Raw genomic sequence first — 26,857 nt, 5'->3', positions numbered from 1 at the left:
AAGTAGCTGGACCAACCTGAACAGCCCACTTATTCAGCCTCCTTAATAAAAGGCACCAGTGGTAGATAATCCAGACAACAGACATACTGTTTTGTTTCAGTGTTCAATATCACCAGAGTGAACAATGAACTCTGTTTTTACATGAAACTGGATATGTCCAGTGGGATTCTGGGCTGTGTGTGTGGACACGAAAGTGGATTTAAATGAATGAAACATGAGCAAGCTGGGCATGGGGCATACACATATAATAAAGAATAATTAAACACTATCCCAGGCATGAGTATAATGACCTGTTCAGTCTATCTTTTAAAGTTGCAGTTATTTCAGATGAGTATCACTGATGAGTCAGGCATTATTTTAGTTAAGACCTTTACACTCTAAAGAAATCCAAGGCAGAGCTTTTGATTTGCCAAGTGTCTCAGGTATCTGGGCTATGAATAGCACTTTGTGCTCACTGCAACGGTTCTTTCGGAGTCCAAAATAGTCCAACACTTTGTGAATTCCACTGTGGGTCTCTACAGATCTTGCAGCTAACTGGCAGCTAACAGCAAACCTGGTCTAACGCCTCAGCTTTTAGGTCAACCTTTATTTCTTAATCCCATGGACACAATTTACTTTACATCTTCCAAATGAAATGGTCAAAAAGGCCTAAAGAGAACAAGTATTTTAAAAAAAAAGAAGTTGGAAGAGGTTGCAATTAACCTAAAAAATATTAATTTATCTCACTTGGAGTTCATTAAAATCCTTGCAAATGCAATAATCCTCAAGAAAGCCGAAGGAATTCATTCTCTCAAAACAAGACACATTGTCTGACCTTATCAACCACAGATCTGTGGAAACTGAAACCACTAAAGGACATGGCTAATTTGATGAAAGGTCAAGGATTAACCTTCAGCTTTTTCACATAGTGTATAGGTTACAATAGCATTAATCAAGCCAAGGGGTCTGTATAAGAATTTTAGAGTTGTGCCACTATTCCATACAAAAACATTTGTGAATACTCCACTGGAAATTGAGATTTTCCGAAGAAATAGTCTAATTGCTTATTTTTAAAACATATATCTTTAAGTTGTTTACAACTTTGAGACCTCCAGTTTTAATCCAAGCTATCATAAATACCACAAGGCAGGGATGACAGAGGCACAACTGAGATGAACAGATGGAACTGCCTATCAAGCTGGCCATCGAACTGTAGTTCAGCCTGAGCTGATACAATGTAGATATGAGGCTGAGTCAAGCCAGTGCATGCTCTTTGCAGGATTGCAGGACAATTTAAAGGCAACTTCAAGGTGTGTATTTGCTGAGTAATGATAACTGCCAAATGATGGTTGTGCAAAAACTGTAATTACATACTAGGTAGTTTACTCAGAACAGACACCTATAGAGGCACATTGGGATATTCAAGAAATGACAGACTTCCACATGGGCATCAAGATGAGTTAAGACTCGACTGGTTCTGCATTTCACAAGAGGCACTAAAGGTTAGAGTGGAGGGTGGGTGGGTGGATGGGGGACATAAAGACTCAGTATATTATGACTTATTTTGTATGAGAAGATTTATTAAGGCTTTAAATATACGAAACTTGTGTGGGTAAATATTTAACAACAGCATACTGGTGTCACTAAATAATCATTGCTATATCGTATGGAAGAAGAGAGCTTGTCTGTTAGTGATGGTAAGAGATGATTAGTATTACAAAGATGTGTGCCAATGACAAGAACATTAAACAAAAACAGCTGTAAGACAGACATACATTCTCATTATTTTCGTATAATGGTCTTGATTCTTTACGGCAGGTTTGTTAACTGTGACAGAGCTGCGAATAATACAAGTGATGAATACATATTTGGATAAATAATCCATTTAATGGTATACTTTGATTAAGTTGTATTTGGATGACTGAGAATGTATCTGAGCAGATATCTCAGGACAGCTGAGAGCAACACTTGAACTTTCTATAGTGTCACAAGTGTGAATTATTACAGTGCACTGCATATCTTTTAAAAATGCAGCAGCAATACTGAGCAGAAAAAACCTGCTAAAGCTTTGTTCTGTGTATACAAAATTAATAAATTACAAACTAAACATAAAAGGGGATTTTTCAGGTCAACTAACAATTGTCATTGAGCTAGAATTTGGTTTCTTCACTAGTTTCACTCCTCACTGAGATGCAGACTGAGAAACAAGAACAACGTTGATACTGCATGTATTAAAGGCATCTACTGTATGAGGGTCGAGACATGCGAGGTCCAACATAAAGGTAAGTAATGTTTGCTGGGGAGGAGGGAATGACTAGAAGTAGGTGGAGCAGAGGTGTATGGCTTCTGTGAGAGGACAAAAGAGCCCGGCTCTCGGCGTCATCCTAAATGTCGGAGCCCATCTCAGCACACTGTTTGTCTGATATGTGTGTAGCTAGAGACTCAATGATGTCCAACAGCAGCAGCTGGCTGAGAGACCGCAGGTTGGGGAGCTTGGATACCTTTGGGAGGGGAGGAGAGCAAACAAAAGAAAAAAATGAGCAATAAATTAAGAAAAGACAATGATGAGTCAAACAGAGGAATAAGCAGCACTTGATTGCTCATGCACAAAAAATGAAGATAAACAGAAAGAAGCTTAACATAAATATTAACACTCCAGCAAAGTGGGGTGAGAATTGAGTGCTTTGCTGTTTCTTTGAATAACAAACAATAATCAGAGTGATACTATGACCCTCATCGGTATGTGATGAGGTGCTTGTACAGCCGGCTGGACTGTAAACAGTCTCCTTTCTACGTAGAAGATGGAGAGTGATCCACTAGGAGGCCAAAGGTGTCGGCCTCCCACTAAGACGATGGGGCTACAGGGTTAGCTCAGCTGCAGTGAGTGGGCAGCAAACACCCAGGGCTCCGGATACAAGCCCACCCACCTTAATGAATTGGTGGACAATAATGTGCAGGCAGTGCTTTTTCATGTCCAGAGCCTGGGTCTTATCTGCTGCCTCCAGAATCTAAAGGGGGAAAATATCAAGGGAGAAGTGAGTGAAGAAATGATTCACCCTGCATAAAAAAAATCTTCAAGAAGGGACAGCATTGTCACATTAAATCACTGCCCCCCCCGAGTGAAAATATAAATACCTGCAAGACATTCTCCACAGTGACGTTCATCTCCAGATTCTGCTTGCAGTAAGCCTGCAGCCTGTTATTGGAAAACCCGTAGTAATATGGTGCAGCAAACAGATAGCTGTTTTTGGCAAGAGTCAAGGAAGTGAAAGAAAAGTTTTCTCTCTATGCAACACTGCAAAAAGGTGATAATGATGATAATAAAACATTTCGTGTCTTGTATCCTGCACAAGCAGCAACCACAATGCCTTGAAGTTGAAGCCAAAGCAGCGGTGCATTAGGCTGCAGTTCTATAATGGCCACTAGATGGTGACTGTTGACAACCTATAGTGAACCTAAACTTAACTGTGCCAAACCATTACCTATCTTAAACCTCCTCCCATCTTGACTTAAACATATCCTTTTCCAAATTTATACCTAAACTTAAGACATTGAAGTAAAAACAAAAACAAAATCAAGACGTTTTTTTCTAAAAGACAAAACCTCGATAGACAGGTTTATCACACTCAGCCATTATGGTTAAGATTTTCTCATCCCACCTCACCACAGCTCCACTCTGCTACCAAAATGTGTATTTTCTGGCTTAAGGAATAGAAGCAGTGTCTCAACTCAGGAGCTGCCTTCAAACGACTCATTCATAATTTCTTTTAAATAAATGTCTGAGATGTTTTTTTTTAATTTTGAGGGCTGTGCCTAGGAGAGGCATGAAAGTAAGGCTGTCTGAATCTGAGAAGGATACAGGGAATCCTCTGGAGGCATGTTGACATCGCCATAGTAGATATAACGCAGCATGGACTCAAAGGCCTGCTTACTTGGAACCATCTCACCAATAGAGATATTAACCTGACCGTCCTCGGGCATGAAGGAGCGGAACATCGCCTCAAAGTAACTGAGGAACACAAGTGCAAAAAGTACAAAATGTCAGAATCATCACTTCACTGAAATTGAAGTGTCTACAACTATAGTGACTGATAATGCAGCCTTCCCCCTTGGATTCTTGCACATTTTCACATGATGTAAAATGTATTTATTGGTAACCCCTGTCCTCATATTGGGCCAAGTACATATTAGTTTAAGTAAACTGTCATAAATGATGAAAGTGAGAGTTGAGTCTGATTGAATACTTGGTTTTGTGGTTGGTAGGTTTTTACCAGCAAAACATACAAAAACAGCTCTGGCTGCTCTATGTGCACAAAGCAGATAATAAAACCTGAGCTGTCGCTACCTGGATCGGGCTGCCAGTATGGCTTTATGTGCAGGTCGTGGGTGTCCGTCTAACAGTAGAATAATGTCACAGAACTCCAGGCCGCCTCCCTCCAGGTAAGCCTTCATGTCCTGCACCAAGGAGGTCCCAATGTCCACAGGCTGGTCTGAGTACAACCTGGGAGGAGGCTGCTGCTTTCGCCGCACTATCTCCACTATCAGAGGGGTGGACAGATGCTCAAACTCCTTTGTCATGATCACCTGATTGAAGTGTGACTCCTTCACTACAAAATTAAGGCAATGTTCCTGAGGGGAAAAATATATTTTGTCAGAGTGAATGTTGAAATAAATGATCATTTCTCTTTCCTTAGCATCAACGTTTTAAAAAAGTAATGTAACACAGAACTGCAGATCTTTATTCGATTCTTTTGATTGAAAGTATAAATGTATTGTACTAAAGACACTCTGAACTTCAACCACTGGTTAGCAGTAAAAATGAAATTTGCAGCTGGTGTTCATTCAGTTATCTGGTTGTACCTTGAGCTGGTCCAGTTGCAGTTTGTTGGCATTTTCACAAACACTGAGAACGTTCTGCAGGTCGACAGATGCCTCAATGTACTGTACACACAGCTGCTCCAGGCGGGAAAGCTTAAAACTAAGAGCGAGTTTGTAAACGTCCATGATCAGGAGAACATCCTGGACATGACCTATGTAAACACGTAGAGACAAGAACAAATAATCAATACTTTTTCTCTCTATTTGAGATTACTGCCCCATCCAAACATGACAGGCATGAGGAGGTAGCTACCTCTGCGCGGATACTGGATTTTGTCTGTGTAGAGGAACTGCATTAAGACTTCAAAAGGCTGGGCCTCCGCTTCCCTGATGGATACTTCTAGCATCGGCTGTGTGCCCGATGGCCTGTTGCCTGCTGGGATATCCCTCGGGCCTCCAGCTGCCCCTTCATCATTCTCCTCGCTGTTTTCCTGTTTAGTCTTCTGCACAGAGAGACAGCAAATTATGCAACTCTTTCTGTTTAACATTCCAGCTCTATACACTAATGACCTCTTACTGTTACCATTGTTTATTATGGAAATGTTTAGTGTTCTAATAGTAGCTATGTTGATTTTGCATCCGAACTACAAGCATGTGTGACCCTCATAAATGATGTTGCTATTGCTGTTTTGCACAAAACAATGATATCAGTATGTCATCAGTCTTTTGATGTGACTAGAGATCATCTGTGAATTTGATGATATTTAATTTCATGATACTGTGTGAATTTGTGTTTTCCTCGTCTTTAGGTCTGTGTGATATTTGACTGACATGAACTAGAAATGCCTCTGTCTGACTTTTCTTATCAAATGTTTCATGAGTATAAACATATTCTGACAACACTGATAGATACACTTCTTTTGTCTCAGCAGAAATGGGGTGTACTTGCTGCGTGGCTCTGACCTGTCGCTGCCTATCCCGAGCCTGCAGGATTTTCTTACGCAACCACTGACATCTTGCAGTCACTATGGCAATGTGCCCCAAGACTCTCTCCTCCCTCTGTAAACAAAACAAAGAAGGAGTCAGACAGATGGAAACCAGAATTACTACCTAGCAGTTGTATGCCTCTGCCAACCAGCCAAGTTTCAGGAAATCTGGTCCCCTTCCGGAGCTGCAGTGTTTAATAATGGCCAGAAGTGTTTCTGTAGAACATTATGAAGTTGACCTTGGACCATTTGGACATAAGATGTCATCACTTCATAATTTTATCCTAATAAGACATTTGTGTTATATTGTGTCAAAATTAGAGTATGAACTTGTGTTTTGTAATTTGTAGTGACCTTGACCTTTGACCACCAAAATCTAATCAGTTCATCCTTGAGTCCAAGGGAATGTTTGTACCAGATTTGAAGGGATTCACTTGAGATATTGCATTCACGAGAATGAGAAGGATGGACATATGGATGGATTGACAACCCGCAAACATAATGCCTCAAAACATGTTAGTAGAGAAATGTGAAAGTCTTGTAATTTTTCAAAATTTTCTCAGCTGCATATCAGTGTAGTCCTACTGTCACATAAAAAGCCTACCTCTCCAAGAATAAACTCCACGTCACAGAACTGACGGTTCTCCCACAGTTTGCCATAGTCCTCATGGAGAGTACACTTCGGATAGCATGAGAACTGCAAAGAAGAAGAAAATTACTGTTTTAGGAGGAATTGGAGTAACTATCATATCTATTCTCCAAGCAAGCTTGAAGAATCATGTACTGTATATCAAGCCCACAATCTTTCCTTTTAGAAGGCTTTTGACCACAATGCTGAAATTATGCCAAATACATAAAGCTAAAGTTTTTTATATTTCAGTGACAACAATGTTAAGACGCTAACCTGGAATCTGTACATCTCCCCACTGCGCACATTGTTGTCCACTGTCCCCCCAAAGATGTACATGGCATCTTGAATCACAGCAGCAGCATGAAAGAGTCTCCCACTGGGCATCTGAGGAGGCAAACAGAGGCAAAGTGAGCAAATTTAGCATTTATTAGAAAATGCAGGAAAATGCAGGAGTACAAGTTGTTTTAAAATTCAGCCTGTTGCCTAATCATATTTTTATATAATTCAACTGGTTTCATTATCTATTATCTATTATTCTTATCTATTTTTAAAAAACTTTGAAATGTACTTGGTTTGTACCTCACTGTCCAGGCTGGGTTGGATCACCTCCCAGGTCTGAGAGTCCACATCGTAGCAGTGCAGCTCGTTGGGCAGAGTGTTGTCAGCAGCACCGCCAAATACATACAGGTGGCGGTCAAAAGCAACCATAGTGTGGCCATATCGTCTCTGAGGTGGCGGAGGGGAGCCCCTCAGTAAATGTTCGGTTGGGATACGTGTCCACCTGAGAAGATGGAGTAACAGGAATGATTAGTGCCATGTAACATTGGCAACTACAGGGATGAGTGTCAGAAGTATGCAAGGAAAGGCTTTGCTCACATGTGGCCCTTGAACTCAAACTGGAAGAGGTTATTAGTGATCTTGGCTCCACTCTGACCAGAAAACACAAACATCTTATCTCTGCATACGGCTACAGGGAAGTTGCAGCAAGATGGAGGAATCTCACCACTCTGATCAATCTGATGGACACAAAGACAGAGATACTAGCACAAACATATACAGTATTTCTGGGCATTTTACTCTTAATGAGCTTCTCATTAACTATGGAAATTCGTTATACTAGCCTCTTCCCAACATGCATGTTCCCGATCTTGCAGACTGATGGTCCACATGTCGTTCAGCCTGCACGTGGGGAAAATATCTTTTATTATGTGCAATAAAACAAAGTGGTTGTTTTTATCTTTTGAGACATCCACAAACAAAATAAAAATACCTGGCATTTCCATCATAGCCAGCAAATATCCACAGTTTATCACTGTAGACTGTGGCTCCATGTGCAGATCTAGCCACTGGTAGGCTAAAACAGAGACAGAACATGAATAACAAAAATGGTTGCGCTCCATTCTTAAGAATATGCAAAGGGAGCTAATGTTGATAATTGAACTTCTGGTGGCACTACTAAATACTAAATAGCATTTTTAATACATTTCCCTTGATTTTTAATATTCAAAACCCTAAACACATCCTTACCCTAAATACAAATAAACTCCCACATTTGTTCTTGAAAGAGAAACAACCCTTTTGAAACAACAGATTGAAACACAATTTAAACATCTTTAAAAAATACATTACCTCCCCTCCACTTTCCATTCAGTCCACTGCCCTGTGGCAAACTTGTACTCAAAAAGGTCATTTTTGTTTTTCAGATTTGAGTTTGAGTAAATGTCTCCAGTGTATCCCCCTGGAACATATTAAAGTCCAACAATACAACATCAATATCACATGAGTTTGAAAAGTGTAGAATGAATGACAACTGATTTTGAAGATGACAAGTGTAAAAATTCACCAAAAACAAACATGCTGCTGCCATAGACTACAGCTGAATGGTGATATCTGGGAGCAGGTGGAGTTCCAGTGGTGAAAGCTCTGTAAAATATATTACAAGAAGGCATCAGGCCATGTTCTATATTTATACTATACTTCATATATTATAGTTACTGGAATACAGAGGCTGCAATCTTACCGACACCATGAGCAGTCCTTCACATCAAAGCGGAGCAAGTCATTCAGCATGTTCTTCCTGTTGGGTGACACAGAATTTAACTGCATGTAGTGGACAATAAGTAAAAGTGCATGTCACTGTACATTAGTACTCACCCATTGTCTCCCCCAAACACGTAGATGGCATCCCTGTATGCCACAACAGTGTGCTTGCTGCGCCTGCATATATCCACATGAAGTTCAGAGCGAGTGTAATAAGAGTAGAATATCATATGGTGAATATAAGACAGTAAAGAGCCAGGTTAAGTGAAGCTGCTTCAACTCATCTGTCAACATATTACCTTGCACCCACAAACTCATCACACGGAGGGAGCCTTCTCCAGCGATGGACAGTCTCAAATGGGCCGAAATTGAGCGTCAAATATTCCACACTGTCGGAACAACTGTGGTCGAAATCAACACTTGGGGCAACTTTAGTTGATTTACAAGACATTGTTGCTAACTCATCGGGCTGAATCACTTCTCAGGGCCACTCATCTGCTGGGACGTCCACAATTAACGCCATCGTCAATGTCAGTCCTCCAGTGTGAGAGCTAATGTTTCTGCCACCTCTAATTTAGGTGGGGCATTTATATTGCCTGTTTTTACTCAACAACAGTCCGTATTTCACGTTAGAGGACCGTGGTCTTCCGGCTAACAGTTAGCTTCTAGCGATGCTAAAAACTAACATGGCTAGCCCTGACTAGCTAACTAGCTTTATGCTAGTGCTAAGCTTCAAGACAAACAAAAACAGCGAATGAAAAGTTATAGCGACTAACGTTACACTAAAATGCCTCCGTAACCTTTTCAAAATCCAGCTGGTATGTACAATAATTGAATGAATTCGTAGTAAGGCATTAGCCTCCGAGACTAAACTGGCAAAACAACAGTGCTGATTGACATTAAAGCGCACAATTGCCCAACCACGCCCCCGTGAGCCTGGTGAGTACTTCACTTCCTCTAATGTAAAATCAAGAAATCTAGTACATGGCTGGGCCGCTATGGTCAAGGTGTGAAATTTAGGAGATTTTTGAAAACTGTTGAGGAACCGCTGTAAACAGCTTACATGACCTTATCCTATTTGGATTTTTTTTGCCTAGTGTTAGCTGGTTTCAACTCTTCATCTATTTGCTGCTTTCCTACTCTCTGCGCTCACACATACTGTTTAATACTGTTTAATACTGCGTCTATTTTAATACGGCCGAATTTCCATTAAGGCTGTTTGCACTTCATTCACACGTTTTTCTGTTTATGTTGTCAGACAACGGAACAAGCCCATTAAGACTAAATGTTAACTTCCAAGACATTTCTGATGCTCTGCACTGCGAAAATCCTTATTTAGTTTGTCTGACAAAATCACCATACACATAAGTAAAGGACAAAGACTGTGCTGTGATTTTTTGATGTCCATATTGAGAAATGATTGCTTGTGTATCTCACACAATACACAGTCAGGGTAACAACTTCTGCTCGGCCTCTCTACCACTCTGAACAGGGGCAAGAGAAGTAAGTATGCATTTTTTTGCACAAATGTGTAACGCATTAATAAAGGGCAACAAAATCATCATCTCCAATAAGCCATGAAATCAACAGTTTTTGAATGTAGCCTAGATAATGAGTTAATTCAGTCACTGGTCTCCCATTTTCTAGTAGACAGACAAACTTGAGTTATCTGAAATTTTAAATGTGAGTCATTAACAAAGGGTTTGTACCATACTCGTTCAGGTCATCAGATGTAAATTTTGATAAGCTGTTAGTTAATACATGACTTTTGGTGCATTTCTCTACAGCTCTGTATTAACTATTCAGAGGCATAATTTGCATAATCCAAGCATGTTAAACTGTTGCACATAAAAATACTCACCCTTCCTTGGATTTTTAATGTTTTATTTTTAGAACAGTAGATTACAGTGGGTGTAATTAGGATTTTCTAATACTGAAAAAAATGTAATGGGTCAATGGGGAACTCCTGATACAGCTTTTCCACTTTGGTATACTATCTGCATTCCAAACTAATTTTAACAAGACAATCCTGTTTAGTATTCATTCTCTATAGGCACTGCTAACATACTTACTGAAGAACTGGGAGTCATTTATCCTGGTCCATACTTTCAATATTTTTTTATTCAACTCAGTCAACTCAGTCAAGTATTTGTATAGCACCAATTCACAACATAAGTTATCTCAAGGCTCTTTCCAAATAGAGCAGGTCTAGACCTTCTCTTTATTATTTACAGAGACCCAACTATTTATTCAAAGATGTTGGGATGTCATATAGGCTACCTTCATACATATTAAATCAAGAACAATCCTGCTAATTTTATACATATAAAGGATGAAATCACAGACAGAGAGAAACGAAGCTGTCAATCTTTATGACTCAGACATTTAATACATGCAGTATTACATGTAATTTTCACTTTATTTTGAGGATAAAAAGATTATCACATATTGCTGGGAGCGATGGGGAAATGTATGGAGGACAAAATCAGTAAATTACAGATAAATTAATCAATAACTGAATCCATTAATGAATACAAAAGACTATAAACAAAATATTAAATGCCTAGAATACACAAAAATAATATGTAGGTGAATGTGCACAAATTAAGAAATAAATAAGTGATACAGTGCATTATCAGGAAAAACATCTATTTATTTCTCAATTTAATTTCCTTTATTTCTGCAGGCTATGATTACGATGCTGTGTAAACACTTGTAGGTGGTGTCTAATGCTGTTAGTCATTGTCATAGTGCCTTTCTAGAACGGATTTACCCTACTTGGCTGACAATGATTTTTTTTTTTGGCTCACTACACAACAAAGTCCCACTACATCATCATTGTACCTACCAAGACACCCGGCAAGGGCGAATGCTATTAGGATTAACATTGTGATATCAGGAGAAAGAGCAGAATTGGCTACAACAGCAAAAATGTTATATAATATAGCAGAAAACAACATAATAATAACATAATATTAATATTTCATATTCTGTAAAAACTGATAAGGAAAGTAAATGAATAAAGAAATTATTTTTCTTCTTGATTGAATAGTGCTGTACTCTGTATTTAATTGATTCACTTCTTTGCATATTATTCATCAGACCTTTTTCATTTGTCATGTCATTGCAGGGCAAGCACAGGTGTAATTAATAACAATAATTATGGCCACATTTGATTTAGATGATGTAGCTCTGGGGCCGTGGAACAGAGTGATCGTTAATGCTATTAGTTGCACCTGTGGTTTCCCTGTTCTGACGAGTGACAAGTGTTATTAGAAATGTCAGTGTTTACTCACCTACCTTTTTTTTTTAATGATGGCTGATTTTGTCCTCCATAGACAATAATGTGGGATGGAATACTTAAACATACATTCACTATTTTCACATCTGTATTTTAGCTGTTAGAGGGGACTCTCAGAATTTAAATGCTTCAACTTTGGGGGATGGACACCAAAGAGTTGGACAACATTTAGCTCAAAGTGAAGTATGATTCTTTCTATGTCTTCAAAAAACCTTAATAATTTGGCAGGGATGGCAACAATGGGTCTTGATTCCATCAAAGGGCTTATAAAATTTGTCCTCAACTTTGTAGTTCAATCAACTGCTCCATTAGCACAAGGTCACATCTGAAAGTAAGAACATTTTAATGTCTGAAATTTGACTCATAAACACAGAGAACAATACTAGGCCTCAATTGCATGTAGTAAAGTGGTTCAGTATTTGTCGATTGTGTGGTCAACAGTATTTTTTTTTCTCAAGCACCCATCAGATACATTACAGTGCACGATCATATGAAATGCAAATACATTTGCAACAAAATGAGACAGGAAATGTGACAGAAGCTATTAACCGCTCTCTGTCAGCCACACAGTCAGATTTCTCTTCTTTGAAGACAGTCTTTCAGAGTTGAATTGGCCCCTCTTGCTCTTACATGTCTAGTTACCAGTTAATGATATCTCGGACATGGCCCCACAGCTTGGTGATCCACAGGTTCACACCAAGCTCTGTTAAGTACTGAAGCTCTGGCATCAACATCTTACGGCACAACTTCCGATGTGCCTTGTCCACATTCTTCTTCAGGTTATAGCCCATGATGGACTTCTCTCCGATGGGTTGCCAGGGCTGCATGGCTGTCTCTTGGATGCTGCCAGCTTCCACAGCACGACCCCCCTCAATGCAGATGGATGCCATCTCCGCGTTCCTTCTCTTGAGCTCTGCCACATCCTCAGCCATCTGCCGCTGTCCATATGCATCTACTTTCTTCCAAAAGGTTTGGTTGAAATGCTGGTATAGCTTCCAGTCAATAGCATTCCACTTGAGGGCCCTGGCCCTCAGATCAGGGGTAAGTTTAGACACAGTGGATCCCTTGCGGGCATTGAGCTTGAAGAAGAGCAAGTCGTCCATCTCCCAGCAGAGGGCATCCTTGAGCAGGATGAGTGATTCCTCAAAGTATTCCACCAACATGACCAGCTGAAAACGGTCAGTGATGGATTTGATTCCTACTTCTACCCGAGGATCATCCAGCTCCAGAGTGTTGTCCTGTCCGAAGTCAAAGAACAGCAGATTCTTGAGGTAGAAAGAGTTGAAGCCCTGTGGATCAAAGTAGTAATGGGGGTCACGTAGGAACTCAGTCAGCTTGTCATCACCTGGTATCTTCCAGGTAAAAGGCACCAGCCGGCCAAAGTAGTGGAATGACGACTCAAAAAGCTCTGCTGGGTCGCGCAGAATAGTGATGTAGGAAGTGTCCATAGGGAGCAACTTGGCCACCTCAGGCGCATTGAAGCGCATGTGATTACAGATAATATTGAAACACATTCCAGGTCTGTAGTCTTTTACCTGGGAGCGCTCGAAAAGAGATGGATAGAAGAAGTCATTTCTGCTGTTAGGAAAGGCAAATTTGAGCCTGTGCTTCTCTCCAAAACGGAAGAGGATGTTGAGGAAGGTGCTGCTGGCTGCTTTGTGGGTCTTCATGAACATTATATCGACTTTAGGAGCGCAGGTCTGGCCATGAGTTTGGTGTGAGCTGTTTGTGGTTGGTTTAGGGTGGAGATGGGATGGACGGTGGGCACAGGAGTAAGGCACTGGAACCCTAATGAGAGGAAAACAGGGAAAACAATCAAATGATAAATGCATTGATAATGCTTACTCCCACACAAAATAAAGAAAATCATCAAACCATCACATTTGAGAGGCATTTTTTGCTTGAAAAATGACTTCACCTCTAAAACACAGTTATTACTGAAGAAAACTGATATACTGAATGTTTCACATGATGTTTCTTCAGAGACTGAATATACATCAGTGTGATGAGTCTTACTCAGGCAGACTGAAGTGGATCTGTGGTGTGGAGAGGCAGTAGAGCAGGATCATGCAGCTGGTCAGGAGGGTACCCAGGACCAGGCCTTTGCACATGGACCTCCACTGCCTCCCTTGCTTGCCAGTCATGGTGCAGCAGTTTCAAGGATTACCTTAAAAATACAGAACATCATCATCATCATCATCATCATCATCATCATCATCATCATCATCATCATCATCATCATCATCAGGTTAAGAATCCTAGTTCCTAGTTTTCCTAGTCTTCTCTACAAGAAGAAGGCCATCATTTTCTAGATTGTTCTCTGCTTTGTGGACAAGACTGTGAATCATTTATTTAGATGGTAACTTGGAAATAAATTGACGTGTAAAGTGACTCCATAGATTACAATCTTCTCTGGTTTCTGAGTGGACACAATAACATAAACAGCTGTAGAATACAAACCAATCCAATGCAATAGTCTGCGATATGTTGGTTCAATATTGTATCTCTATACTATACTACCTCTGTTATTCACAAAAGGTAGTATTTAATGCAGAGCTTTCATGTTGGATTGCGTTTTTTTTTGTTGTTGTTAATCTAATTGTATCCACCACCCTGCTCTGGTGGGGATGCACACTACTAAACACAAACAACATATTAAATTAATTTGTCCAAAATCATTTATATAAGCAATCTAAACTCTGTTATGAAATGGACTTCTCCTGTATGGCTCACTCTGACAGACAGGGAAGGAGAGGCTGAGAATTCTCTCACATGACCTGTTATTTAGTAAAACAACTAAAAGTGATACTCTAATGGCAGCTCCAAGAACTGTAATCTTTGTGTAGAGTAATACACTATTGTCATCAGGTGGACCATAATTTGAGGTGCTCAAGAATATTTTCCCACAGGGACTTAGATTCTACCTGACACAGTTTCAGTGTTAACCTCATTTCATTTGGCTGTCCTCTTCATAAACATTTTAAACACCGGGTGTAGTAAAAATTGTATGGTGAACTACAAAATGACATACTTGCAACTTGAAATGACCAACCCTGTGTTTCTCCACTGCCCCATAAGATGAATAATGCAGCACCGTGGAAAGTGATATTGCATTCCCCCTTGCAGACTGCAGTAAGACGAGCCACCTGCTGACTCAGCTATACAAGTCACAAAGTGACACTCACCACCTGGAATTTGTGACATTATGTGACCCAAGGTGACCCCAATACAGAGCAGAGCCTGTGAAGATTTTCAGTTCTTATTGGCTTTTACAAGTAAAAAAAAACGTATTTTGAATAAACGATGTAACATTTCTGTTTTTACATGTATTCATAATTTAACAGAAACTGATCTGCAACATAATCAGCAAATGCATTGAGTTTTCCCTAAATTTTAATGCTTAGTTTCTATCTGAAGAATGATATTTTGAGCTAACTTCACCACCAGAGGACCCTGATCACTGTAAACTAGGATGGACAATGTCCTTTTGCCGCAGGGAACAGAGCAAAATTATGGGTTAAAATCAATTAAAGCTCAGTTTCAGAAAACAAAAAGTCTTTGTTCCATATTTGTTGGACTTGTGACCTAGTACAACCAGTGGTGAAAGAAGTATTCAGATTCAATAAAAATACCAGTACTACAGTGTAAAAGTCCTCTGCTACTGAAGTAAAAGTACAGAAGAAGGCTATTATCAGCAAAACATACTTAAAATATCAAAAGTAAGAGTATTAATTCTGCCGTCAAATGGCCCCTGTGCCTGATATACTTTACTACTATACTTAATACTTTTGTAGCTAGATGAGGTGGAGCTAGTTTTAAATAGTTTATTAACAATAATACCCCATGCTAGGGGTTGGGCCTGTCTGAAGGGTCACCAGATAAATCTGAACAGTTGTGAGATGGATAAGGGGAGAGGGAAGATGAAAAACCAAAGTTAGGACAAAAAATTCAAGTCATCCTTCAGACTTTTCTCTAATCTTTTCTTTTTCTGAAAAATAACAGATTTTTTTTTACCCCTCAAAATAGTTATTTAAGTGAAACAATCTGAGAGGTTTAGAGGGGAAATGTCTCTTCAGTGATGAGGTTCATAACATCTAGTGGTTTAATCTCAAACAATTCTTATTTTACAGTTTTTTTTAAAACTAAAGTTCGGTAAAAATCTTTGCACTGTGGCAAGTAACTACAAATTAAAGCCAAATTTTCTTTTTTTCCCCATTTGTGTGTCTCTGTGTCTGAAGCTGGGTGTGTTGTCCATCATCTGATATGCTATTTGAGGCAATTCCCTCCTTTTCTGTTCAGGATAATACCTGAAGTCAAAATACTCTTAGCCATGATCATGTTTGTAAATCACACACCAGTTTTAATGAATCCAGGCTGAATTGTAAATGTGATAGCCTTTTTAGACCAGACATGTGTCATTTATTTTTCATGTTTGGATTTAGTCCAGCTTTGGGGTTATGGCTTGAGGTAGATGTCTCAAACCCTCATGCTGGCTTGAGTTATTATGTGTGCCTTGGTCCTATGAACCGTAGAGTTACATTTTAGGTTCAGTCTTATCGGAGCATTATACAAACATTACTCTCCAAACACAGCTAAATGGACTATTCCTGCTCTTCGTCTGGACTCCATGAAGAGGCTATAATGGAGACATGCGGGAGAGCTTTCTCTCTGCCATGAGAACCAACTCTGAGGAGAGACATTCGGTGGACAAGGCTCATTCAGGTGGAACAGTTTGGTCCACAAATGTGGAGTGATTTTTTACATAAGCAATATTATTTTCCAGTAATAACCTCAAAACCTGAGGTCCTCTTGAACTAATGAAAGGCATTGTTATTTTTGATGCTAGCTGATGTCATTGTTTGGTCAAGTTTTCCCCCAAAGTGCCACGTAACCTTAATGTATGTCCTTACTGGATATATATTAGTATAACTTTATCTATTATCCTGAAATGTCCTTCCACCTACTCAGTAACTACATGCAATGTTACAGGCCACATTTAGCCTGAAAATGTTTACCCTGGGCTTTGTATGGCTCCACACAAAACCCAAAGACAGATTTATTTGCTTTTGTGGTTATAATAGGAACTCAAGAGTAAGTTGAGTTTTAAGCGAGAGTAAACACAACTGGATTCAGGATTATGTTGACATGGTTTCCTTGTCTGCATTTTTGTGACATAGCTGAAGGTGTTGGCAAGTATAATGTCTCAATCTTGTTTATCATAAAGACAATTATCAATATTACAAAGCACAAAAAGGATCATTTTGGAGAGAAAACTTTCAATAGACTGGAGGAGTTCTTACCCTCATACATAAATCCAACGAAAAACTAATGGTAGTGTTTCTTGTCCAGCTGCATTGTCTTCTTCCTTTCCAATCCACTTCCAGATCCCTAATGTAAGTCGTTCTCCCTCCTACAGCTGTTCTTATGTCTGATCTCGACATACACATACTGTTTCAGACCCAGCACAGTCCTGCGCTCCCCTTATCACATGTCCGGTGCCGCGGAGCTCATTCATCTGGCTGCTGCTCCTCTTCTCTTTCACTCTACGTCTCTGCATGCACACCTGATGCCTCGGGCTACCTGCCGCCTCCCCCTCAACTTTCAATTCCAAAACTGCTCTTGCTGAATAAAGCACTGCAGGGAGGCTCATCTAGCCTCCAGTGACGTCAAGGACTGTCAGGGGATGTGCACTTGTCAGTGAGTGCAAAGGAGGGGAGGGTGGGAGAGAGGCTGTATAGTCCCTATTCTGTGTCTACATACAGAGGGCTATTGAGTGCAGACACTGGAGTCTGAGCTGCAAGCTGATAGGAGGGGTACAAAACAGCATAAAAAGAACAAATGCAGAAACTCAAAGCACAAAGGCTCTAATTGTACCACTTGATCAAGACTGTTTTGTGTATTGTTTGAAATGCTTATTTAGCAAGCTGTGTCTACATGTGCTGAGGACGAATGTACACAGGACAGCTATTAAATTTGGCATCACCAGTTAAACAATTATCTGGACAAACTGAGAAACACTACACACCCTAAGCTGTCACACAACAGTAGTGTATATGCTTGAATTTTTTTATTTATTTATAAGGAATTAAACTTTTTTCCTCAAAAATCTTTTTCTGCAGTTTGTGCTTTAAAAGCGTTCAATATTTTAATATGTCAGACATGTAAATTATGACACAGCAGACAGTATCTTATGCTTGCTTAAGTGCCATTCTCAGTAAGTAGACTCTCGTGCAACACAGCAGACTTCAATAGAGAATGAAATGAACATTCGACCACGAGTGACAAGTCAATTTGGCTCTGCCTGCCAGGATGTAGCAATATGTGGTCATAATGCTTCAGCCATTACAGTACCCGTGAACTCCCGCTCTCTCTCTCTCTACACTGTGGCCCCAATTCCTGGAAGGCACACTGGATTTGTGCGGCTCATCCCACAGTTGTCATGCTCAAGCACGACACTGCTGCTTTTGTTGAGCAGAGCGTGCCTTTGCCTGCAGGCACCCAGAGTGCCAGGCTGAGATCTGGACTGGGTGGGCATGCGTGGAATGCAGATCAGGGCGCGATGGGAGGTGTGAGAGGGGGCAGGGAGTGTCTCGGGCTGAATGAGGAGATTGAGGAGTGCCGGGCATGACCGGCCTGGCCTTTGGCCCACCAAGATCACAGCAGCAACTCAGGGGGTAGAGGGATTTATGCTCCTTCGTCATCAGCACCCACTGCTTGTGTGGACCAATCAGTCGAGACAACCCACCAACAGCAGCGCAGTGACCTGAGCCTCCATCCACTGCATGAATGTGGACTCTTGGGTCTTGTGGGACATTGTATTTTCTGCATCTCTTCTGATCCATACACAGCAGTGGGACGTGACCCCGACGGCTGCTCATCTGTCATGAAGAGACTAATGGCTTGTTTGAACCATATATAATCCTTGAATATACCAACCAGTGGCGCAGTGTGAAGAAACCCAGCAATTTAGCAGCAGTCATAAAACTTTCATCTAACGCAAGATCACAATTAACAGGCGTAATAACATAATGTCTTTACTTTAAAATTCAGACAGTTTTAAGTACAGATTTTAAAAGTGGAATACATTGTGTAATGTAGAATAGTAGAGCAGAATTCATACAAACAAAATGAGGACAAAGTCACTTTTACATCAATAATTACACAACTAGCATATGCCACATCCTGCATTTCATCTTGAGATTATGCAGAGGTTATCACACCCACGTCATGGAGCATGTAACTCACTCACAGGGCTGTCTAATGCACGCTCAGGTTTCATGACATGTCAACCTGCAACGCACTCTATCTCATGAAGTTAAATACACAAAAAGTCAATCTGAAGAAGACATCATCACAAGTTATTTTCGTGTCTTTTTCTTCTTTGCTTTTTCTGCATCATCATGGGCTTTCCTCTTGGCAGCAAGCTTGTTAGCCTGTAAGAAGAAGAGAATGAATGCAGTTAATGAACAGATGCTCAGCACCAGTTGCACTAGCATTTTAGAGGTCATCTCTGGGCTTTCTTATTCTCTACAGTTACCACACAGTACTGTTAAACATTCATGGCTGGAGATAAGATACCAGATACAGAAAATAAAGGATCCTGTTTTAAAAATGTCACAATGTTATCTTTTCACAAAGCTGAACAAACTATGTTATCTACACGTGAATCCATACTCAATCAATAGAAAAATGAAACTGACCTCTCTGATTTTTCTTTTCTTTCCAAACATGATCTTGTCGTAGAGGTACTTTTCCTTTTTCTTCATCATCATGATGGCAAGACGTTTCTCCTCTGCTTTCTCCTCCTGCTCCAAGCGTACTGTGTTTTCTACCTTCACTTTCCCAGGTGTCACTTTGACTTGCAGAGACTAAAAGGAGGAGATGAGTCGATGAAGGATCCACAAGTTTATAAAAACAGGAGATGACACAATTGCCAAAAAAAAGAAAAAAGAAAAGGGGATCAGGAATCTCTTACCTTGCCCTGGGATCTCTGTTGTTCCATCTTCTTAAGGTTTTTCTCTTCTTCCTCTTCCTCCTCTTCATCATCATCATCATCATCGTTGTTATCATCATCCTCCTGTTCCTCCTCTTCTTCATCCTCACCCTCCTCCTCTTCTTCATCGTCATCCTCCTGTTCATGGGCTATGATGGAAGAAAAATGTTTAAATTTTGTGTTCATGATCTCTGCATCCACTGTCCCTATAAAAATCATTCACCTTATTCATAGAAAACATTCTTTAGTATCACATTTCTATTAACTGATCTGAATCGAACACAAAAATCAAACACAACATGACTGATTTCACATGTATTCACTCCCTTTACAATGATGCACCTAAGTTATTACTGGTGCATCCAATTGCTTTTAGAAGTTGCATAACTGAATAGCACTCACCTGTGCGTGATCAAGGTGTGACCACCAAATACACCTAAATCCTAATTACAATCACTGTGATTCAATGTTGTAAAAAAATAACAACTGAGTATAAAGTTTTTATAAAGAATGAAAGCTGAGACGTCAGAGGAATGCCTCAGTTCGTACCAGGCTTTTCTCCCCGTTGTAAGGCCATGATCTTCACTTTTTCAGGGGGCACGTAGTCGCCGTCCTTCTCCTCCACAAACGGAGAGAGGTGAGGGGGCAGAGTCACTCCGAGGAAGTAGTCCTCCACAGGCAGGCGGATTTTGGCGTTGACACAGTCATACACCCACTGGGGCTGAATATAGTACCTGAAACATCAAGTAAAAGTTATGATATTAGCTTCTGATGAAGCTAACAAGTTTTGTATATTTCCCTGTCCTAATATGAAATAATGAGCAAATATCTCAGTGTTTGGGGAGAGGAGGTTTTTCCTGTTTGCTAAAGTAATAGATGAGGGAGTTGCCAAAGAAAGAGGACAGAGTCTGTCAAACACGATGAATGGGGTTGCTTTGAGGCAAGAGAGCAGAATGATGACTCTGAAAGGATGCATTGTAAAGGATATGGTAATGTACAAAGAGAGAGGATCACAGTCTGCAGAGACTTCCTGTATTTAGGATTCAGAGCTACACTGTAATTATCATTTCCTGTTTAAAAAGTGGGGCGGCTGAGCGATCAAAATAAATAAATAAATAAATAAATAAATAAACCCCAAAAAATTTAATGACATGCTTTGTGATTAATAAATCTATACTAATAGCATATATCAATCATGCCATCAGAGGCAAGTTAAATAGTGCACCAAATAATATATTTACAAATGTAAACATAAGGTATGTGACGCTGCCATTACTTTAGTTCATCTGTTTCTGTGTACTTTATGCTTCATGCACAAGCTTTTCGTGTACTTTTCCCCCGCAAATGTTGGGCCCCATAAAGAGCAGTACATACAGAAATACATGGCATTACTTTCTTTGCAATATCTCGGTCACGTAAACTGAGCCTGAGCCATTCCTGTGTGAGAGAGTAGATATTTGCCATTTCAAATGGATGGAAAAAGAAATTCAGTACTGTAGGGGCTGTGAATGATCTTTTCTTTTGAAAAATGAATTGATAGTTTGTTTTATTATCCCAAAAGGGCCGCATTAGAGTGAGAGTACTTAAGGACCGGACACAGGTAGATGACTTCACAGAATTGACAACCAAAATAAAAAGTGATGTGTTCTGTATCTTTGAAAAGCAAGATGATGTTACCTGTTGATATGCTGTTTGTCGATGTTGGGTCTGTCAACAATTTGATGTGTGATGGTCTCATCTGTCACCTCATATGTGCTACCAATGCAAACCGACTTGTCCCAGGACACCTCACCACCAAAACACCTGGAAGGCAGCAGCAATTAACACAATATTTTAAAGAGGGTTTGCATCAATTTTAGGTTTATAATAAACATTACATATAATGTTTATTCATGTTTGTAAAGGGCTCTGACAGAGTTTCACTGCAGCACATCTCACTCACCTGATGATAAAAGCCAGTGACTCTCTGGGAACCTCTCTGTTGAGGTAGAACTTGAGGCCCTCAAAAAGCTTTTTCTGGGCTTCCTGCTGTGTATGTTCCTTTTCTCTTGCCTCCATCTTTTCAATGTCCTCCTGAAGAAAAAATATTGAAAGGATAAATAGTGAGACACTTGTGTATTTATTTTGTTTCCATGGATGCAAATACTGCCAATAATCCCATAAAAACATTATAAAATTATGATTAAAAGATTATTGCAAGACTATAACAACAAAGCAAAATTGTTGCAATGATGGCAGTCCTTTAATAAGAAAGATAGTAAAAAAAAGAAATACAACCAAAGTTATGGCCAATTCATCCTGTCCCAATAACTAATAAGCTCTTGGAGCTCAACTCGGACTAAAAGTCTGTTTACTGCATTTGGGCTTTCATTTCCATTACTTCTGTGGAACCATGGAAATGAGTGAAATCAGATCAATGATGGATTTAAAAGCCAAAGTTTTGTTGGAGCCATTTAGCAGCTCTCTGAATTCATTGTTACCCAAAGTCTGAAAGAATGATGAACACAGGTTGCAGCAGGTCTTCATGCTTGCATTTAACTCGTCAGGAAACTCCACCCTACATTTTCGTGGACAGTCGAAAAGTTGAATAGGAGCCTGACAACCAAAACTTGAACTGGCACATATTGTTGAAATGCAGGTAACGTTTCATGGTTCTTGGAAAGTGCCTGTGGTCAAATAGGGCCAATAGTTTAGCACCTAAAAACCTGTTGGGTAAAACAAGCTTCCCAGGGTGGAGACACCTCGTCTTTAGCAACCAAACATGAAGGTTATAATCCCTAGTTTCACACCTCCAAAATCTGTGAATCCTCTGACAACCATGTGACTTCTTACCTCTGCCTTCAGAGACCAATTACTTTATCTAATGTTGTTTTTCTGCATGTTTTGACACATCTCAGTATTATGACCATGACAGTGATGTTTTATTCTTAGTCCATTTAAAACATAAAATACACAGAAATGGTTTTCTTACCCCTTCAATAGGAAACTGGTCAAGTTCAGCCTCCTCCTCCTCTGCAGAAGAAACCACCCGTGACAGACTGGCACTCAGAGCTGAGAGTTTCTGCAAAGTCAAAAACAACAGGGTTGGAGCAACAATTCCAAATTTTGTTATTTATATGCACACTAACACATCATTACTGTGAATAACTTCAAGTTTACATAGTTTCTTTGTTATGACCAGAGAAATTTGTGGTACCCAACATACTAATATCTTATTTTTTCAAAATAAAAGACCATGTGTGTACTGTTTTTCAAAGTTGATGTGTGTTTAGAAACACTGCTTTCCATCAGTTTTAGTGGATGTCCCACATGACACAGGAACAGCATCAAACCAACAAATGCAATCAGAGAGAACAAGAACAGTGATAGACAGTGACAGACAGCACTGTATGAAAAATGTGTCTCCCTCATTCATTTCAAGGAAACCACTACAACAGCACAGCAGGGGTGCTGATGCAGAGGGGCCTGTCAACAAAAACCAACCCACCCATCATCCATACTACATACAACACACATGCATATCTATAGATATCATCTATCAACAAGCTCTGATTTGATTAAAGATTAAAATGATTAATATGATTATCTCCCTAGAGTTGTATAAAAAGGAATACTACATGTCTTGAGGGCTACATCTCCCACACAGTTCCATATTGATTTAAAACTACTCAAACTAAAGCAGAGACTTGGCACTTTATTGTCGTAGGCACTATTTCATTTCAATTTGAATGTGCTGAAGCACATAGCCGAGAGAGACAAAAATGTTTAACTGTCCAAATACTTGTGGTCTGGACTGTAGTTATGACAAAAATATACAAATACTTACAGTCAATGTCTTGAGTCAATTTCTCAGTTACAAAAGATATTTTGTCACTTCTGACTAATATCTCCCCATACAGATAGTATTAGTTTTATTCATCCAGGTTGACATATCTGACTCCCAGGTTTCTGCCTCCACCTAAATACAACGGGTGAGTGGAACTTTCTTTGTGCTGCTCACATTCCAGAAAAGTGAGTCTTTGAAGAATTAATTTCACGATTTACGGACCACACTGTGATTTCTCAGTGCTATGAGGACCATAAACAATATTCTACCACCTTCATTGTGATGAGGTTAGGGCAGATATCTAAGAAATATATATTTAAAAAATAGAAACCACTAGAGAAAAGAGTGAGTAGTTTAATGGAGCCTTTAAAAAGATTCAAGATAATGAGGCTAACCTCTAAGTAGCATTCTGAATTCATGGCATAATCTTCCTCATTCTCGTCCTTCAGCTCTGATTCTGCTTTACTGTCCAGCTGCAAAAGGAATGACATTAAAAGAGCACAGGTTTGCCAACAGGTGATCAAACAGCCATAAACCTGTAATCATGCAGTATCATTGTTTATAACTCGATATCACCACAAGTTGAATTTTACTGAAATCCGTCACAATAGATTTGAAATACTTGAGAATCTACACATTTTTAGAAAGATTTTAGTCTAAAATACAAAATAGCCATTTGAATCAATGTAATGAATATGAGCTTTGAATTTATTTCTAAGTAACACAACTATAACACTCTCACAATAAAAATAAATATAACAATATATGAATGTATGAATGTACATATATAGAGAAAAGCCCTTGTGACATTTTCAAAGTCCAAAATACCTTTGGTGGGTAGAGCAGGTTGAGGGAATGGTAGAGTCTGAAGTTGACAAACCCCAGAAGAGTGGTGTACAACTCTGTGAAAGTTGCCATGACTCTGTAGTCAACATCTGTTGGGTGCTGCCAAGGCAAAAACCAGCATTAAATTAAGTCTCAATGGTAAAATCTATAAATTTGAGTGTCAATATCTAAAGTAACTTCTGATCTGTAGGGCACACAAACAGCAGAGGGTATCAGTGAACTAATTTGAACAGTCTTTTATACAAAAGAGTAAACCCACTCCAGACTACACTGACATAACCTGTTTGTGTATTGACAGAGGCACTATTTTGTTGACTTTATGATGGGTCTGAAAGAGCTGTGTCAACCTTCAGTGTAATCCCTTGATAATAATAACATGACTGCTTATTATTAGCATAATCACCATGGACTGTATTTCATCATTCTGCACTTACATCATGGGAGAACTGATATGGCACCAGCCACGTAATGAGCTGTCCCATCACCTCGGCTTGATAATATATTCCCTTGATGGAGATGAAAACCTATCAGGAACAGATAAATGTTTAGTGCATTGCAGGACAGAGGTCAATGCACAAAAGTCATATCAATATACCCCCCCAGTTGCACTGGCACCTTTCTGAGAGCACGAGCTGCGATCACATAGTTCATCCACTCCACAGTGAGGCGCCTGCACAGCTGGATTGTCTGCACATGGCATTTTCCCGTTCGGGCGAAGGTGGAGAAGAGGAAGCCCATGCAAAGGGCGTCGTCAATATCACGGAGGGCATCAATGAAGGTGGGGTACCTGTCACAAAAGAGAGCACCAATGAGTCAATACAACTTCATACAATGTGATTGTTTTATCCCTTCTCTTAAAAAAAGCCAAAACAAATTCAAACATGTTAATTGTGCTCTTTTGTAGTTACCTAGTCATTTCTACTAATATGATCTAATTTAATTTGACAGAGAAAATCAGCTCAACTCTGCCCTCCTGTGTTGAGTGTGGAGAATAAGACTGTCTCACCTTTCTTTGATGATGTGGTCCAATTTATAGGTAGGTTTGTTCTCTTTCAGTCTCTCCACTGCAGACCATTCTGTTTTTCCATAAGCCCGCTTAAGTTTGCGAACAAATACCTGTTAAGACAAAACATTTTGACGATTTAAAAAAAAGTGTTATCTCAGTGTAACTTCAACGATAAACTGCTAAACAGGGACCAAAACAAACTAGATAAATGGCAAAACATACCTTCTTCAACCACAAAAAAAATACTCACAGCCACAATACAACTTCCCTCAAGTTAAAATTAACCATATCAACTCTTACTTTCATGACAGTTCATACATTAGTGCTGAAAAATTTAAAAAATAGGGGAAAAAATGCCTGTAATACCTTGTAGTCTCTGAACTTTCGAACGATTGGCTCATGCAGCAGAAAGCGGATGTCTTTGAGCAGGTAGAAAGTCCTGGGGGCTGTAGAGCCCTTGTTCACTTTCTTCTTGTGCTTGGGCTCATGAGGGTAGATGCCTTTAAGAATGCATAGTCGCCTGAAAATCAGAGAGAGAGATGGGGAATTATTTGTCTGTGACACAGCTGCCAGTATATTAGTTTCATCCAACTAAAACTAATGTGGTCTGACTTAACAGCCCTGTGATACAACCACTGAGCTCTGTAACGTTACCTGAAGTCCGGGAGGCTCAGCTGTAACTTCTTACGAGCCTTGTTTCTGGTGATGTAGTTGGTGGCAGAGCCCCTCTCAAACTGGAACACAAGAACAGACGTCCATATTATACTCCCACAATATGACCTTATTTCATAGACGGGCTAACAAAATACTTCAAATCCTCAACTGCACCAACGCCAATGCAGAAAAACAAACCTCAGCTAGCTCCGTTTGCTAACTAGCTAGCCTGGTTGGTATCGGTGTTAATGTGCCTGAGTCTGACATTAGCCCGACGTCAGCTCTTACCTTTTTCTTTTGAAGACCCCCCATTTACAAACAATATGCGACCCTCCTCACAAGTTTAGGGAAATTGAATTGTCTACAAATTATGCAGTACACAGGCGTACACAATGCTCGCTACCACCATCAGCAGCCGATGCACGTGTCGTCTGACATGCGCTGTGGAGGCGGTACGAGCAGTATGCAGGACCCAGAGGCAGGCCGTTTGTCCGCCTGTTCAAAATAAAGCCAATAAACAAAAAGCCACGGTCACTGTTCTTTAAACCATTGATATATATTAATGCAAACTCACACCCGTTTTGCTAAATCACTTTAAATTTGACATGGCATATGTATCGACACAATGCTCTACCTTACATTTAGTTTTTCTGCAGAAATGACTCCAAAATAAGTTTTGAATTTTAGTGGAATTTTAAAACAAGAAAATTATAGTAATGTGATAAAAAATATTTTCAACCTATTCATTGGCAAAGGTTTTAAAATGCCCACAAAATG

General features: G+C 39.8%; 3 protein-coding genes across 3 annotated transcripts; all 3 read right to left on the bottom strand.

The window, feature by feature from the left end:
• Window positions 1-1,538: 1,538 nt before the first annotated feature.
• On the bottom strand, window positions 1,539-9,373 carry lztr1 (leucine zipper like transcription regulator 1). The gene is made up of 19 exons (XM_022758592.1): window positions 8,754-9,373; window positions 8,569-8,631; window positions 8,435-8,491; window positions 8,258-8,337; window positions 8,044-8,152; window positions 7,685-7,768; window positions 7,536-7,593; window positions 7,291-7,430; window positions 6,994-7,195; window positions 6,688-6,798; window positions 6,388-6,480; window positions 5,761-5,856; window positions 5,111-5,300; window positions 4,840-5,009; window positions 4,325-4,608; window positions 3,839-3,988; window positions 3,115-3,220; window positions 2,907-2,987; window positions 1,539-2,480 (listed from the first exon to the last, which is right to left on the bottom strand). Exons 1-19 carry the CDS (start codon window positions 8,903-8,905, stop codon window positions 2,364-2,366), a joined length of 2,343 nt encoding a protein of 780 aa, XP_022614313.1. The 5' UTR covers window positions 8,906-9,373; the 3' UTR covers window positions 1,539-2,363.
• Window positions 9,374-10,834: 1,461 nt separating this feature from the next.
• On the bottom strand, window positions 10,835-17,335 carry gal3st1 (galactose-3-O-sulfotransferase 1). The gene is made up of 3 exons (XM_022755926.1): window positions 17,056-17,335; window positions 13,772-13,922; window positions 10,835-13,543 (listed from the first exon to the last, which is right to left on the bottom strand). The coding sequence occupies exons 2-3, from the start codon at window positions 13,897-13,899 to the stop codon at window positions 12,394-12,396; spliced, it is 1,278 nt and encodes a 425-aa protein (XP_022611647.1). The 5' UTR covers window positions 13,900-13,922; window positions 17,056-17,335; the 3' UTR covers window positions 10,835-12,393.
• A 1,438-nt stretch (window positions 17,336-18,773) lies between these two features.
• On the bottom strand, window positions 18,774-26,507 carry pes1 (pescadillo ribosomal biogenesis factor 1). Its single transcript, XM_022754682.1, has 15 exons — window positions 26,369-26,507; window positions 26,081-26,160; window positions 25,793-25,946; window positions 25,427-25,536; window positions 25,036-25,207; window positions 24,855-24,944; window positions 24,403-24,519; window positions 23,970-24,047; window positions 22,720-22,809; window positions 21,691-21,821; window positions 21,426-21,551; window positions 20,298-20,482; window positions 19,731-19,897; window positions 19,456-19,623; window positions 18,774-19,188 (listed from the first exon to the last, which is right to left on the bottom strand). The coding sequence occupies exons 1-15, from the start codon at window positions 26,390-26,392 to the stop codon at window positions 19,114-19,116; spliced, it is 1,767 nt and encodes a 588-aa protein (XP_022610403.1). The 5' UTR covers window positions 26,393-26,507; the 3' UTR covers window positions 18,774-19,113.
• Between the last annotated feature and the right edge of the window lie 350 nt (window positions 26,508-26,857).

This window comes from Seriola dumerili, unplaced genomic scaffold (genome assembly GCF_002260705.1).
Source record: "Seriola dumerili isolate Sdu_G_001 unplaced genomic scaffold, Sdu_1.0 BDQW01000017.1, whole genome shotgun sequence".
In the NCBI taxonomy this organism is placed as follows: Eukaryota; Metazoa; Chordata; class Actinopteri; order Carangiformes; family Carangidae; genus Seriola; species Seriola dumerili.
The sequence above is the reverse complement of the archived record's forward strand: the minus strand, read 5'-3'. Positions and strand labels throughout refer to the sequence as shown.